The sequence below is a fragment of the Castor canadensis genome, chromosome 2 (assembly GCF_047511655.1).
Source record: "Castor canadensis chromosome 2, mCasCan1.hap1v2, whole genome shotgun sequence".
In the NCBI taxonomy this organism is placed as follows: domain Eukaryota; kingdom Metazoa; phylum Chordata; class Mammalia; order Rodentia; family Castoridae; genus Castor; species Castor canadensis.
Genome location: NC_133387.1, coordinates 5,367,162 through 5,382,371, shown reverse-complemented (window position 1 = coordinate 5,382,371; position 15,210 = coordinate 5,367,162). Strand labels below are relative to the sequence as shown.

The following is a 15,210-nucleotide window of genomic DNA, read 5'->3' as shown; positions in this document are numbered from 1 at the left end:
ATGAGAATATTAACTGATTGATATTTTCACAGTTTTATTCAGATGTTCAAATAGAGCCTAAAAAATACAAAATTTGAAGCTGAACTACTTACTGATAGGTTTTCTTTTTTAAAGAAGGGGGTGTCATTAGGAGAAAGGTGGGAGAAAAAAGAGGTTGGTGGGGGATAAAATAATCAAAATGTCATAATGAAACCCACTATTCTGTAAAAATAAACAGGAAAAAGAAAAAAAAGAAGAGGGTAAGAATTAAGCATATAAACATAAGTGTATGGGGAAGTATCAAAATTTAATTCTATGCGACATGCTCAGTCTTTTCTTTGGCCAGGAATACCATACTGTTAACTCTCTTACTCATCTGAAGTGACTAGAGTTGCATCCTAGCATACATCCTTCTCATAGTCGCCAAGTCCACAGCTGCTTTCTATCCAACTACACACACAGGTGTCAACCTGAAATTTAAAGCTGCTAAATGATTAAACTTCATCTAGACTAAGATCCTAAACCTCGTCTCCCTGAATTTTCTCTGCAGTCAACTCGCTGCCCTCTTTCCTGTCAATAATCTCCAATCTGGCTCTATTCAATTTCTAACCTGATTTTAGCTTCTACACCAACAGACACCAGGGAGTTTGCAGATTCTTCAGACACAGATCGCTGAAGAGCCGGGACTGGCTGTTTGCTGTTATCCACTTCTGTTTCAGCATCCTCTTCTGCGGATTGTTCTTTGATTTCTGCTTCACAGTAAACAAGAGAACATAAAGTGTCACTTTTGTGTTTCCTAATCGTTGGTGAATATATCTACAAAGCATATACAGTAATGAAAAAAGAATCAAACAAGTAACAATACTTCACAAGTATAGGAAAAATGTATGTATATGGTTAATGACATTGTTTATATGTATTCACTACTACAAAGTTATAATCACAATAATGTAAAACATGGTATACTTTTCCTTCACCTTGGCAACTACTATAGTAGTTGATCTGTAGAATAAATGTATTTCAATGTGACTGTTTTCTAAAGTTTCTTCACATTTTATAAATTGAAATTACCATTAATTATGCATTATGCATTCCAATTATTACCCATTCTAAAAGCTCAATATTAAAGAACAAACCTTGACTCTACTGCCTTTTTCAATTCTCCTCAGGAGTCTAACGAAAAACCTTGCACATACCTCCTCAGGAGGCCATCTAACTGCTAAGAGGGTTCTCAAACACCTCCACCCTTAACATCATTCTCTCTATATAAAAGTGTTATTTATGTCTACTCTGTCTTTCACATTGTGTACCAGAATAAAAGGATGCTAATCCTTCACCAGTGCTCCTGAAGCAAGTCCATGTTTTTGGTTGGATCCTTCTTTTCTAATTGGAAATTTATTTAGACCTTTCTATACTTCCCCCAAAACAAACTCAAAGTTCTTCAAGCTCTTCTTCTCCATCTTTCCCTCCTTCTGCTACCAAGTTCATGAAATGGGCTTCCACCTTTCTCATAATATACCTGTCCTACTAAGCAAACTGTTCTCGCCACCACCATAGATGGCAACAGAACTAACAACAATCCAGGAGCCACTAGCAGCCTTCAAAAGGCCTAAAATTTCATTTTACACCTCCTTACAGAAAGACTCTTCCACCTTTAACAAATAGGGAGATATAATGGATGAATACAGGATCTGGAGCCATAAAGACCAGGTCTCAGATCTTTGACCATCTACTAACTATTCAATATTATATAAAAGTCATTTTTCTTCTACTCACCTACAAAATTAGAAAACTTCATTGTAACTCATAAGATTGTCCATGAAGATTAAATTATCTAAATCGGTATCTTCAGCTGATTTCTTTTATGCCCGTTAAATTAAAATAGAGGCCTCTATATGTCCTGCATATGCTTTTCTTTGAAAAACTTAATTATTACATGGTCCCAACAATCTCCTAGGGATTTCATCATCTTAGGTCTACATCCACAATATCAGCATCTCCTGTGCTCCTTATCGTACTCCCACTGCACAGTGGATGTATCTTAGCAGCTTGTACAAAAACTTCCACACCAAACTTCATCTTTTATCTTTCATACCAGCACTATAATCTCACATCCTTATTTTTGTGATTATGTTCTAAATTCAAAATAAGTTTTATGGACGTATTTGAAAAAAACGAACAATTCTGGTAACTATTAATTGTGTAGCCAGGAAAATTATAAATAATTGTAAAGCCTGTCAAATAAAATTAATGGTGATATGCGGCATTAAAGAGATGGTCTTGGTTTTCATAGTTAAAGTAACATATTTCTTTTTTCTTTTTTAAATTGAAATTGAAAAGTTGACCATAAATTGCTTATGGACCTTATTAACTAAAGTATCGTATCTACCTGACAGACAAACTTGACATACAGTACCTAGAATCAAACCTGCAAGTATATCAATTCTTTGTATCAAAAAAGGAAACAAAACACAATCTGCAAATTTTACTACATTGAGATTTTTTTTTTTTCCCCTTTCTTTTCATCTATGTGGTATGGTTGATCGTGAGCCTGCGGGGAGCAAGCTGGCCCCAGATTTCTCCAAATCCACATTTCTTTGCCTCCAATTCTTACGTGTCCAAAGACAGGGAACGAAAGGCATGCCTTTGTAGGAGGGTACTACATTGAGATTTTTTAGCTGGAGGCATAACTCAAGCAGTAGAGCACCTGCCTAACAAGTGTGAAGCCCTGAGTTCAAACCCCAATATTGCTCCTCCCCCCAAAAAAATTATTTGGCTAGTGTTGTGGGTCAAGTCGTGGGGCCCCTGGCTAGCAAGCATGAGGCCTTAGGTTCAACCTCCAGTACCTACCACACACATACACATTTTTTAATTTCTGTATGATAAAAGACTCCATGAACAAAATGACTACAGATGTGAAAAAAAAAAGACATAATTTCTACCACCAAAAAGGTATCCAAATCTAGAATATGTAAAGAATTTACAAATCGACAAGATAAAGCACATAGCTCTGTAGAAAACAGACAAAGGACAAAATCACACTCTCCTTCCTCTGTCCTATTTAAGTTTTAGGAGGGCATATAGCTCAGCCAGAGCCCTTATTTCCTGATCTTCTTTGCAGCTAAGTATGGCAAGTTCCTACCAAAAGAACATGACTAGAACCAATTGCCATTTCTCCATCACCTAAAAGTGGGTGATTTCCTTTTTGGCTAAATTATGTCCCCTTTTCTATGTATTGGAGTGGACAACAAAGCACCAAGTCACAATGCTGCAGCATTCCAGGGAATGGTAAAAAAACAAGACAAAAGAAACCTGGGTCCATAAACAACTACATGGAGCAAAGATGCCTCATTAGCTATGCCCTCTCACCACAGAACTATCATATGAAAGAAAAATTAGTCTTGTTTAAGTCACTATTGTAGTTTGAAGCAGTTTAAGTTATGTCTTAGTTAACAAAAAAGCTATTATCTGGAGTGAGGAATTGCTATAACACTGATCCTAAAACTGAAGTGACTCTTCTTATTGTGTGTCAATACTTGACGTAACTGCACCTACAGAGACTGTAGCTCTAGGAAATCATCTGGAAAGAGTGGAGATTATTCTGTGTTGTCAACCTTTAAGGTTTTTAAAACCAAACAGTGAAAGGAATCCAGTTCTGCTAGAGAGACTCCCAGTCTGCCTGCTTACTATAATCAAAATACTATAAAATGACCATATATAAAAATATTTTATGGAAGCATTTCATATCTACTCAATGTGGGTTATATCTTTTTTTGTGCCAGTCTTAAGACTAAGTAACAAGAAAAGTTAAGGGAGGGGGAGGGGTAAGAATGGTGCTTCTGAGGCTTACAGTAAGCCAGGTGAATGAGGGACTCATGCAGGAATGCCATTACATTCCCTGGGAACACTTTCCTTCTAAGAGACAATTCTGTTTCTCTCCCACCTTAAACTGTTCCTTCCAATTGGGTCTGGCCCTTCTGTTCCCATCTATTATGCTGCCATCTACCATTTAACAACGCTTAATCAAATAGTTTCTTCTGGCAAATAGTCCAACAGTCCTAGCTTTTATCTTGCCTAGTACACACATACACAAGAAAATACATTGCAGTCTTAGTATTTTTTTTTTCAGGAGGTTCTATTGGTTATAACTGAAGGCAAAAAAAAAAGAGCCTCCTCCATCCCTCCCTCTCTCTCTCTCTCTCTCTCTCTCTCTCTCTCTCACACACACACACACACACACACACACACACACACACACACACACACACACACACACACACGGTAGAACCAGAAGGAAACAGCAATGCTTAAAGATAATGTTCACAGTAGGCTGACAGGTTTTCAAGTATACAGTCTTTTAGAAATAGGTTTCCTACATTTCAGGGGGAGAAAAAGCCACTTTAGACTCCAGGGAATCTTAATTATTTAAGAAATGGGGCCAAGACCAGTTCTGATCCACAGCAACAGGAAGGCTGGCTTTGAGAGTTTGTCCTGTTCTCTTTTCTCTTCCATTATTGCTACTGGCTATACATCCTAACCTGAATCTGCTAAAGAAACAGTAGAGATTGATGACTTTAGATTTTACTTCTGGTTTGAATGCTGTGTTTTGACTTTTCTGTTCTTTAACCAGTAAGAAGAAATCTTGTAACTGCTTCTTAGGGAGCAGTAGTTCCAGCCACACAAGAGAAACAATAAAAGGTATCTTTAAGTATGTGAAACTATAGATAATGGAACCTATCTTTATTTGTCACTCTGCATTTGGGAGAATTAGTTACATCTTACTATTTTTCAAAGTCAAGGCAGGACAATTAAACTACTGTTTATATCTTTACCTTTTCTCCTAGCCCTTGTCAGAGTTTGGTAGCAAAATGTGAAGCAAACTGCTTCGTCTAAAAATAATGTCAATCAGCCCAGTGATGTGATGCATAGAAGAGTGGCTAAGTCCAGTGATAACTGATGGAATACTCCTGCCAGAACTTGGTTATCCATAGTTTATCACTAAAAATGGACTCTTGAACATCAGCTCATGCTGTGCCTAAAGGAAGACAGCCTGTCACCCGCTAAACCAATCCCGGCTCAGCTACACAATCACTTTGCAAGGTATTGCCTTTCATGGCGTTCTATTTGCTCAAACTGCCTGCAGCCCAAACTTGTGGAAACCAGAGTGGAGCTGACACTTTACATTTGAAATTTTTCACTATGATATTTTTCTTGATACAAAACTCCCTGCACCTTTCCCCTTAGTTTACACCTAACAAAAATAAAGTAATGCCACTTCAATTTTTTTAAAAAGCCCTAATGCCAGAAAGTTGGAGATGGGGAGTGGGAATTACAGATCCAAAGCCGCTACACTACCTGTGGTTAATCTCTAACCACTAGGCGGCGTGAGTGTAGTGGTAATTATATGGCTAAAGAACCTAATCTCCTGTAAGGAGTCCCTTCACTAAACAACATCACCTATGTGCAGCAGAGCGTATCTTTGGGCATACAAAAATAAACTAGATCTAACTTCTGCCTTTACATAATTTCATTATATACACCTCTTCTAATTCTTTAATTTTCCACCTCCTATGATTCTTACTTAATTCTAAAGCTAGTCTATGACATAAGAAAGTTTAAATAGCAAAAGCTGTCTGCTGTGTTAAAAACCAAAGGCTTGAAATCTAATGGTCAGAAATTTGCATCTTAGCTCACCCAGGGGCTAGCAATACGACCTTGGCAAGTTACTTAACCTAATCTCAATTTCAGTTTGCTCCCCATTTTAAAAGATAGATAATAACAACTATACTACATGTTATCACTTAAAAATGCACACTTAAGCACCAACTAAAGCTGTGCCTAAAGGAAGAAAGCAGCCATTCACCCTCTTCCATTTCCCCCAAAAAACCAACCCAGACTCTGCTACTCAAGTGACATTATAGGTATTAGAGGTAGAATCATGTCTTTAGGATCAAAAAATATAATGCACAAAAAGCACTTAGTCCAAGTGTAGACATGTGGTAGTTAAGTGTAGGTATGTGGTTGTTATTCCGGTTATCTACATTCACACACTATATTGCGTGTATTTTCTTGCCCATCTCATCTACTAGTTATTGTCCTCACCCACAATAAGCACTCATTCTATCACTGAGCTGTATCCGCAGCCAATCAAACTCTTGTGTCAGTGTAAATTATATTTAAAGTAATGGGAATAGAGAGAACATGTATTCGGAGCTTCCTTGCTCTGTGGTAGGAAGTTAATATACCGTGACTTTATAATGATTATTTCCCAAACAAAATTCTTGGTAACTACTACATATCATACATTATATTCAACCAGAAATAAGTATGAAAATAGAATCAGAATCTCTTTTCTTAATGAGTCTCTCTGGAAGACCAAAAATTTGACAACAGGATACAGTGACTGACATAATAGAGGTAGACATATGGTATGATGGAGGTTAAGGGAAGACGTGAGATGTATAAGGATTCACAAAAGTATTAAAGTCCCAGCTAAAAGTAAAATGATAAACAGAAATCTAATAATTCTCTCAGTTCTCCTTGAGCAGAGGGGAGGGGAGAGAAAACTGGGGAGAGTGAGAGGAGAGACAGAGAAAGAGCATAGCACCCTCATTTGCAAGGTAAGAAAACATGTGTCAAAGGTAGCTAAGTTCAAGATTATCACAAGGCTAACAGAACAAAAGTATGATTTCAAAATCAAGTTGCATGTGTTCTTTTCACTATTTCATACTGCAGACACACTATCTGACTATAGCACTTAAGTATTATGAATAAATTAATGCAAAGTGAAGGATTACAGTTCTACGAGGACACCTTATTGATACTTATTCATCATTTGGTAAATATGAAGACTGAGTATGACTACAAAGTGGAGAAAACACTTACCTCACAGCCAGCTTCATAGAAAGGAAACATTTTGATTTGGGGCAGTTATGAGATTTTCTTCAAAAGTTAAGTAACACTTTGAAAGGACTAGGTGTATCTTACTAACTCATAAATATAACATACTAGACTACAAGATGTCAAAAATATTCCAGAGGTCAAGTACAGGCTCTTTTATCAGTACATAGTACATTCTTTTAAGGCACCCTAATTTCAATGCATTTTTAAACTTTATTTATTCAGGGTTCCTGGTAGCTGGGGAGAAATTATCTTTATTTTTACTAATTTTTACTAACCTCCAAAATTAAGAAATTATTAACAACATGGGCAGGGCCAGATCTGTAATCCTAGCTACATGGGAGGTGGAAATAGAAGGATCACAGTTTGGGGCCACTCCAAGCAAAAAAAAATAGTGAGGCCCTATCTCAAAAAAACCAAGATGAACATAGTAATGCAAGCCTTTAATCCCAACTACTCACACCTGAAATTTCATCTATGCAGGAGGTTCAAGTAGGAGGATTGTGGTCCAAACAAGTCCTGAACAAAAGCATGAGACCCTACCTTAAAAATAAACTAATTAATAAATAAATAAATGACAAAATTAATAAATCTAAAACACAGGTTGGGCACAGTGGCTCACATCTATAATCCCAGCTACTCAGGAGGCAGAGATTGGGAGGATTGCAGTTGGAGACAAACAGAAAGACCTATCTCAAGTAATAAAACTGAGCACAGTGGCATGCACCTGTTAACTCAGCTATGAGGAAGGCAGAAATAGAAAGATCATGGACCAGCCCAGCAAAACACAAGACACTATTTGAAAAATAAGCAAAAGCAAAAGGGACTGGGGCATGGCTCAAGCAGCAAGGCCCTGAGTTCAAACCCCAGTACCACCAAAAAATAACTAAACGACATCAAGAATAAGACACAGTGATGGACATCTAGACTCTCAGCTACTCAGGAAGATCATAATTGGAGACCAGCCTGGGTAAAACGTTGTAAAACTCCAGGTCAGCACAAAGCCAGACAGCATGATGAATGGTGCATGCCTGTAATTCCAGCTAGATGGGAAGCATAGGTAGGAAGATCCCAGGCAAGGCAAAAAGCGTGAGACCCTGTTGGAGAGAGGGAGGGAGGGAAAGAGGAAGACTGGGGTAATGGCAGAATGCTTGCCTAGCAAGCCAATGTCCTTACTTGAAATCTCAGTACCATATGCCACACCCTCCCCCCAAAAGAAAAGCAATGGTGTAACTGCCATGGATCCGCTATACAAGAAGTGACCTCTTGACCTCAAGAGAACAGAACTGCCCAGCCAAGCCTGTTCTGAATATGTTTGTTGTTTTAGGACATTATTGAGGGGGAGAGGGGGGGAAATGACTTGCTATGTAGCAATAAATAACTGAGATTTTCTTTTTAAACTTGTTTGAAAATTGTAAGTTATAGGGAATCAAAGGTCAAGTATTTATAAATGTGTTTCTGCTCTAGCACACCACCTCCTTATACTGGGACCCAAACTTTCAAAGCAGTAATTCAAACCCTGACGTTAACCATGAAAGAAAGAGAACTCAGGAGTCTCTGCTCCAGTCCAGTAGTGACCAACATGAGTTCCACCCACAACTCACTGGACAAAATCCCTCAAGAAGCCTAGGAAATGTAATTCTGCCATGTGTCCAGAAGTCACACTGCCAGAACCATTTGACAAATAGCACAACTATTCTACCACAACTATAATATACTAAGAATCAGTAAATAAAAATGATAATGCAAAAAGAGAAGACTCCATATCAAAACGAGGTAGGAAAGGGAGGCAAAGTTAAATTCTTAAGCTACATGACCGAGCTTTTTCTTTGTTCCAAATACTACCATAACATGGTGTCAATTAGCAGCTGTACTCAAAAGGTATAATAGTTGCCAGGGATGATAGCTCATGCTTATAATCCCAGCTACTCAGGAAGTGGAGACTGGAAAGATCCTGGTCTTTAACCAGGATCTTAACCTGAGGGAAAAGGTCAGTGACACCCCATCTCAAGTAATAAACCAGTTATGGTGGCACACACCTGTGACCCTAACTACTCAGCAGGCCACAAGTAAAAAGGATTGCAGTCTGAGGCCAGTCTCAGGCAAAAAAAAAAAACTGGAGACCCTACTGAAAAATAACTAAAGTATACACACACACACACACACACACACACACACACACACACACACACAAATGGCAAGGGTTGTGATAAGAGTGCCTGCCTAGCAAGCACAAGACTCAGTTCAAACCCCATTACGGCCACCAAAAAAAAAAAAAAAAAAGTGGACACCAAATGTCCACATTTGAATAATGATTATCACTGACATTTTCTATTTCTGTAAATAAGGACATATATAGGGTATTACACACACTTGTATACTTAAATACTATGCATATAACCATTCATTAAGTCGTTATTGGACCAAAAGTAACTAAATGCATGCAGATATGTGACTTTGGAACTTCATTCCATGTATGGAAGGAATCAAGTGAACTGACAGCACAGAATATACCTGTCTGCTATCCGTGCGAGGTAAACACTAAGGGCTGAAAGTCACAACTAAGTAAAAGCTAATAGTCCTTAAATAAGTAACACCTAAAAATAAACACAGAACTGAACCAGAAGGTAATTTAACAATTTACACATAGCTCAAGATAGTATGATGCTATGGTTTGGATACTAAATGCTCCCCCAAAGGCCTACATGTTAAAGATTTGGGCCCAGCCCAGGCCCACTGTTGGGAGATGGTGATGGTGCCTAGAAGAAGGAAGTTAATATGCCCTTAAAGGGAGTATCAGGAAACCAGTCCCTTCCTCTCTATTTTTGCTTTTCAGCCACCATGAGGTGAACAGGCTTCCTTTGCCATTTGCTCCCACCATGATAGACTACGCCAACGTATGCCCAAAAGCAACAGAGCCAAGACACCAAGACTGAATCTTTTCTCCTAATAAGTTCATTGTCTAATAAATCATGTGCATACACTAAAAACCATGCCACATCCAAGGACCACAAAACAAAACAACAAGCCAGGCTTCAGGTGACTTCCAGTCCACCTGAATGCTGCCATTCTGTCTTAACAGCAAGTAAAAAGCTGAACTGAAAACTCAAGAACCTCTAAGAGAAACAACTCACAGGGCAAACTGTTGCACTTAGAATTGGACAGGAAACACACTTTCAATACAAAGACACAAATTGACTCATAGTAAATAGTAAAGATATGCTATGCTAACACTGTACTGCTAATAAAAATACAAAAGGCCCAGTCACTTCAGAGTATGGAAGTTCTTTACAAAACAAAACATACTACTACCATACAATCCAACCATTGTTATGCTGCTTGATATTTACCCAAATGGGTTAAAACCACATCCACACAAAAATCTAGTAATTACCAAACCTTGAAAATAATCAATATGCCCTCCAGCAGGTACCTAACCAGACAATGCTAGAAAGAACTATCAAGACAGGAAGACATGGAGAAAATATAAAATGTGTATTACTAAATGAAAGAAGCCAGTCTGGAAAGGCTATATAGTGTACATTGTCAACTATTTGTTATTCTGGAAAAGGCAGAACTATGAACACAATAAAAAGAAAGAAAAATAATCTAGGTTCTGAAGGGAAAAAAGAATCACCAGCGATAATATTATATCCAGCAAAGCCATCCTTCAGAAATAAGAGAGAAGTAAAGCCTTTCCATGACAAGCAAAAACTGAAGGAATTCATCAACATCAGAACAACCCTACATGAAATGCTTACAGGAGTTCTACATGAGAAGAAGATGATAACTACCACCATGAGAACACAAATGTACAAAACTCAACAGTAACATAGATACACAAAAGAAAAAGAACAAAATCAAGCCCTACAAATTCAGAAAACCACCAAATCACAAATATGAACAAAAAAGGAAGAAAGGAACAAAGATTTTAAAAGAATCAGAAAAAAAATACGCAAAATGACAAGAATTTGCTTTTACCTGCCAATAAAACCCCAAATATAAACAGATTAAAACTCATCAATTAAGAGAGACAATAGCAAAATGGATGGAAAAATAAGATCCAATGCATGATGCCAACAAGAAACACACTTCACCAAAAAAGATGCACATACACTGAAAGAGAAGGGATGGAAAATGTGTGAATGAAAACCAAGAGCAAGCAGGGGTAGCTATTACATTGGACAAAATAGACTTTAATTTAAAAAACTCTAAAACAAGGCAAAGAAAGTCACTATATAATGAGAAAGGGTTCAATTCAACAAGAGAAAATAATTGTTCATATGTACCCAACACCAGAGCACGCAATTAAACAAACATGAGATCTAAACAGACAGATAGGCTCAAATACAGTAACAGCTGGGGACTTTAACACCCTAACTTTCATGAACATATAGATCATCCACACCACAAGAAAATCAACAATCATTTAGAACAAATGAACCTAACACACAGTTATAGACTGTTACCCAACAGCTGCAAAGTACACATTCTCATCAGGACCTGAAACATTCTCCAGGATAGTCCACACATTAAGCCACAAGTCTCAGAAAATCCAAAAATTGAAAGACTCCAATGAAATGGACTTAAAATCAAACAAAAGGAACTTCAGAAACTGTAGCAACACATGGGAAATCAAACAACACACTCTTGAATGACCAATGGATCAATGAAGAAATCAAGAAGAATTTTAAATTTTCTTGAAACAAACGAAAACAATACAACATATAAAACCTAGGGGACACATCAAAAGCAGAAAAGAGACATTTATAGCAATAAGCCTATATCCAGAAAACAGAAAGACTCCAAATAAACAACCGAATGATGCAGCCCAAGTTACCAGAAAAGAAAGGGCAAACCAAACACCCAAAATAAAGACCAGAACAGAAATTCATAAAGACTTAAAAACCACATGTGATGGCATATGCATAATCAAAGTGCTCAGGAGGCTGAGAAAGGAGGATTGTAAATTGAAGGCCAGCCTGTGCCACAGAGCAACACAGTCTCAAAAATTAATAAATGAAAGGAAGAGCTGGATTAAAAAAAAAAAAAAAAAGATAAAGACAGGCATCGGTGGCTCACGCCTGTAATCCTAGCTACTCAGCAGTATAATAAAAATGATCTTTTCTATCAAAGTATTTGTTACCCTCTTACATTACTTAAAAATTCCTCAGGTTACCACCTTAGGTGACTTGCACGTTTAAAGGATCCTTGCTTCTTCTTCTGGATTCCAGGACAACTCCATTGCCCACCAAACTGCATGCATGCCCTACCAATCGCCCAAGACTTTTTGCCAATCAGGAAAGACTGTAAACCTTTGACCTGGACAAATCCCAGGTGAGGGACAGGTACAACTGTGGCAGGCTTTAAGGAGGAGCTGCTGTCAGCCATTCTGTGTTTGCGTGTTGCTTAGCGGGAGTGAGCACATGCTTGCACCCTCTTGATCAAGAAGAATTGCCTTGTCAAGAATTTCTGTCTCTTAACACCCACAGAGTGGGAGAAAATATTTGCCAGCTACACATCAAACAAAGGACTGATAACCAGAATATATAGGGAACTTAAAAAACTAAATTCTCCCAAAACTAATGAACCAATAAAGAAATGGGCAAGTGGACTAAACAGAACTTTCTCAAAAAAAGAAATTCAAATGGAAAAAAACACATGAAAAAATGCTCACCATCTCTAGCAATAAAGGAAATGCAAATTAAAACCACACTAAGATTCCACCTCACCCCCGTTAGAATAGCCATCATCAGCAACACCACCAACAGGTGTTGGCGAGGATGCGGGGGGGAAAAGGAACCCTCTTACACTGTTGGTGGGAATGTAAACTAGTACAACCACTCTGGAAAAAAATTTGGAGGCTACTTAAAAAAGTAAACATTGATCTACCATTTGATCCAGCAATACCACTCTTGGGGATATACCCAAAAGACCGTGACACAGGTTACTCCAGAGGCACCTACACACCCATGTTTATTCCGGCACTATTCACAATAGCCAAGTTATGGAAACAGCCAAGATGCCCCACCACTGACGAATGAATTAAGAGAATGTGGTATCTATACACAATGGAATTTTATGCAGCCATGAAGAAGAACGAAATGTTATCATTCGCTGGTAAATGGATGGAATTGGAGAGCATCATTCTGAGTGAGGTTTGCCTGGCCCAAAAGACCAAAAATCGTATGTTCTCCCTCATATGTGGACATTAGATCAAGGGCAAACACAACAAGGGGATTGGACTTTGAGCACATGATAAAAGCGAGAGCACACAAGGGAGGGGTGAGGATAGGTAAGACACCTAAAAAACTAGCTAGCATTTGTTGCCCTTAATGCAGAGAAACTAAAGCAGATACCTTAAAGCAACTGAGGCCAATAGGAGAAGGGGACCAGGAACTAAGGTTAGATCAAAAACAATTAACCTAGAAGGTAACACACATGCACAGGAAATTAATGTGAGTCAATGCCCTGTATAGCTATCCTTATCTCAACCAGCAAAAACCCTTGTTCCTTCCTATTATTGCTTATACTCTCTCTTCAACAAAATTAGAGATAAGGGCAAAATAGTTTCTGCTGGGTATTGAGGGGGTGGGGGGATGGGTGGTAAGGGAGGGGGTGGTGGCAGGAGGGAGAAATGACCCAAGCCTTGTATGCACATATGAATAATAAAACAATAAAACAATAAAATAAAATAAAAATGCTAATCACAAAAAAAAAAAAAAAAAAAAGAATTTCTGTCTCTTACATGTCTCTTAGGTGCCGAAACAATTTGCGGTTTCATGCAGGTTATTACATTACATCCGGGAAAGGGGGCCCTCTCCCCAACCCCTGGTCCTTTCCCGGGGAGATGCGTCCTGCTGCCTAGTTGCGGCTGCCAACCTGCCAACGGTGACAACTTTCCAGATCTGCTAATGAACCTGGACTCTAGAATTTCTTGACAACCCAGGTAAAAGAGCTCTGAAGACAGGAACTGCAGTGACTACCTGAGTTTTGTACACAAACCAAAACAAAAAAGGTCACAGGGGTGACCAAGTAATGTCTTGGTGGTCAGGATATTGGGGCTGTGTGATATATGAATGAAACATGTCAAGTGACACGTGGTGAAAGTGGAGTCCTGATCCACAGTTCTGAGGTGACCTCATACTATTTAAGGTAGATTATATTTTTAAATCTAATCCAGGTCAGGAGCTTATATTAACCACCCGCAGGCTACCAAAAGGTGCCTCAAGCTCCCACAAAGGACGTGGGTGGAGACAGACAAAGCAAAAAAGAATCAGAGTGCAAGAAACCTCCAAGGGGGGTTGGGGATTTAGCTCAGTGGAAGAGCGCTTGCCTGGCAAGTGCAAGGCCCTGAGTTCGGTCCCCAGCACCGGAAAAAAAAAAAAGCAAAACAAAAAAAGAAACCTCCAAGGCAAAGTGGGGGCTTGAGCTCCTGATAGACAGAACACAGTCAACCAGAAGGGAGAAAGGGAAATAATGGCAGAAAAGGGAGGGGGGAGCCAGAAAACAAAGGCCCAGAACAAAATACTCTCTGGGAGCCCCTTAGGGAAGATGTTAAAATATTGGGAGGATAGCCCCCATACTACAGGGAAAAAGAAACAAAGAATGATTAAATACTGTTGTTTTATCTGGACCCAAGATCCAATCTTAAAGCCTTGGGTTTTTGGCCAAAATTTGGGTCTGACAAGGACTGGATGTGTCAACTATTAATTGAGCATGTTTACAACAAGAGCTCAGTCACTCAGGAGGAGATGGAATATGCCCTCTGTTGGAGAAGTCCTATAGTCCTGTTTCCACTTAAAGAAAAGAAAAAAAAAGACAAAAAGGAAAATAAACCCAAAACCCCTTCTAAATGGGATTTACTCTCCTTCCTTCCCCCCCCATAACCCTGCTGTTCCTCCAGCTCAGGCACCAAAGCCAGCCCCTGCGCTGCCACCCCAGGCTTCTGCCTTTCCACCTCCCTTCCTTCTCAGGGGAGGAAACAGCCAGGATCTGTAGAGCAGCAATGTCCCAGCGGCTGATGCTAAGTTTCCTAACCAAGATCCCCAATGGGATAACAACACCCCAGGATACCGAGAAAATATGAGGGACTTACGAGATTTAATAATAAGGGGAATCCGGGAATCAGTGCCAAGGTCACAAAACCTCTCTAAAGCCTTAATATCCAACAAGGGACGTGTGAGAGACCAACTAAGTTCATGAGCTGCCTCAAGGATCAGATGAGAAAGCATGCTGGGCTAGACTTAGAAGATCCTTTAGGACAGGGAATGTTAACATTTCACTTTGTTACAAATAGCTGGCCAGATATACCAGGAAAACTACTAAACT

General features: G+C 38.9%; 1 protein-coding gene and 1 non-coding gene across 18 annotated transcripts in view; both read right to left on the bottom strand.

Annotated features, from left to right (window-relative positions):
* The window catches only part of Kmt2c (lysine methyltransferase 2C), a 244,796-nt gene that overhangs the window by 153,924 nt on the left and 75,662 nt on the right, over positions 1-15,210 (bottom strand). For 13 of the 17 annotated variants that reach the window (XM_074060240.1, XM_074060265.1, XM_074060255.1 and 10 more), the window contains exon 3: positions 590-731. In XM_074060240.1, the coding sequence (XP_073916341.1) occupies positions 590-731 (142 nt within the window). The remainder of the gene's footprint in view (positions 1-589; positions 732-15,210) is intronic. The other 4 variants (XM_074060249.1, XM_074060262.1, XM_074060317.1 and 1 more) reach the window with 1 other exon arrangement.
* Positions 2,506-2,636, bottom strand: LOC141421122 (small nucleolar RNA SNORA38). Its single transcript, XR_012445796.1, has one exon. It is a non-coding gene; the product is annotated as a small nucleolar RNA SNORA38 (small nucleolar RNA).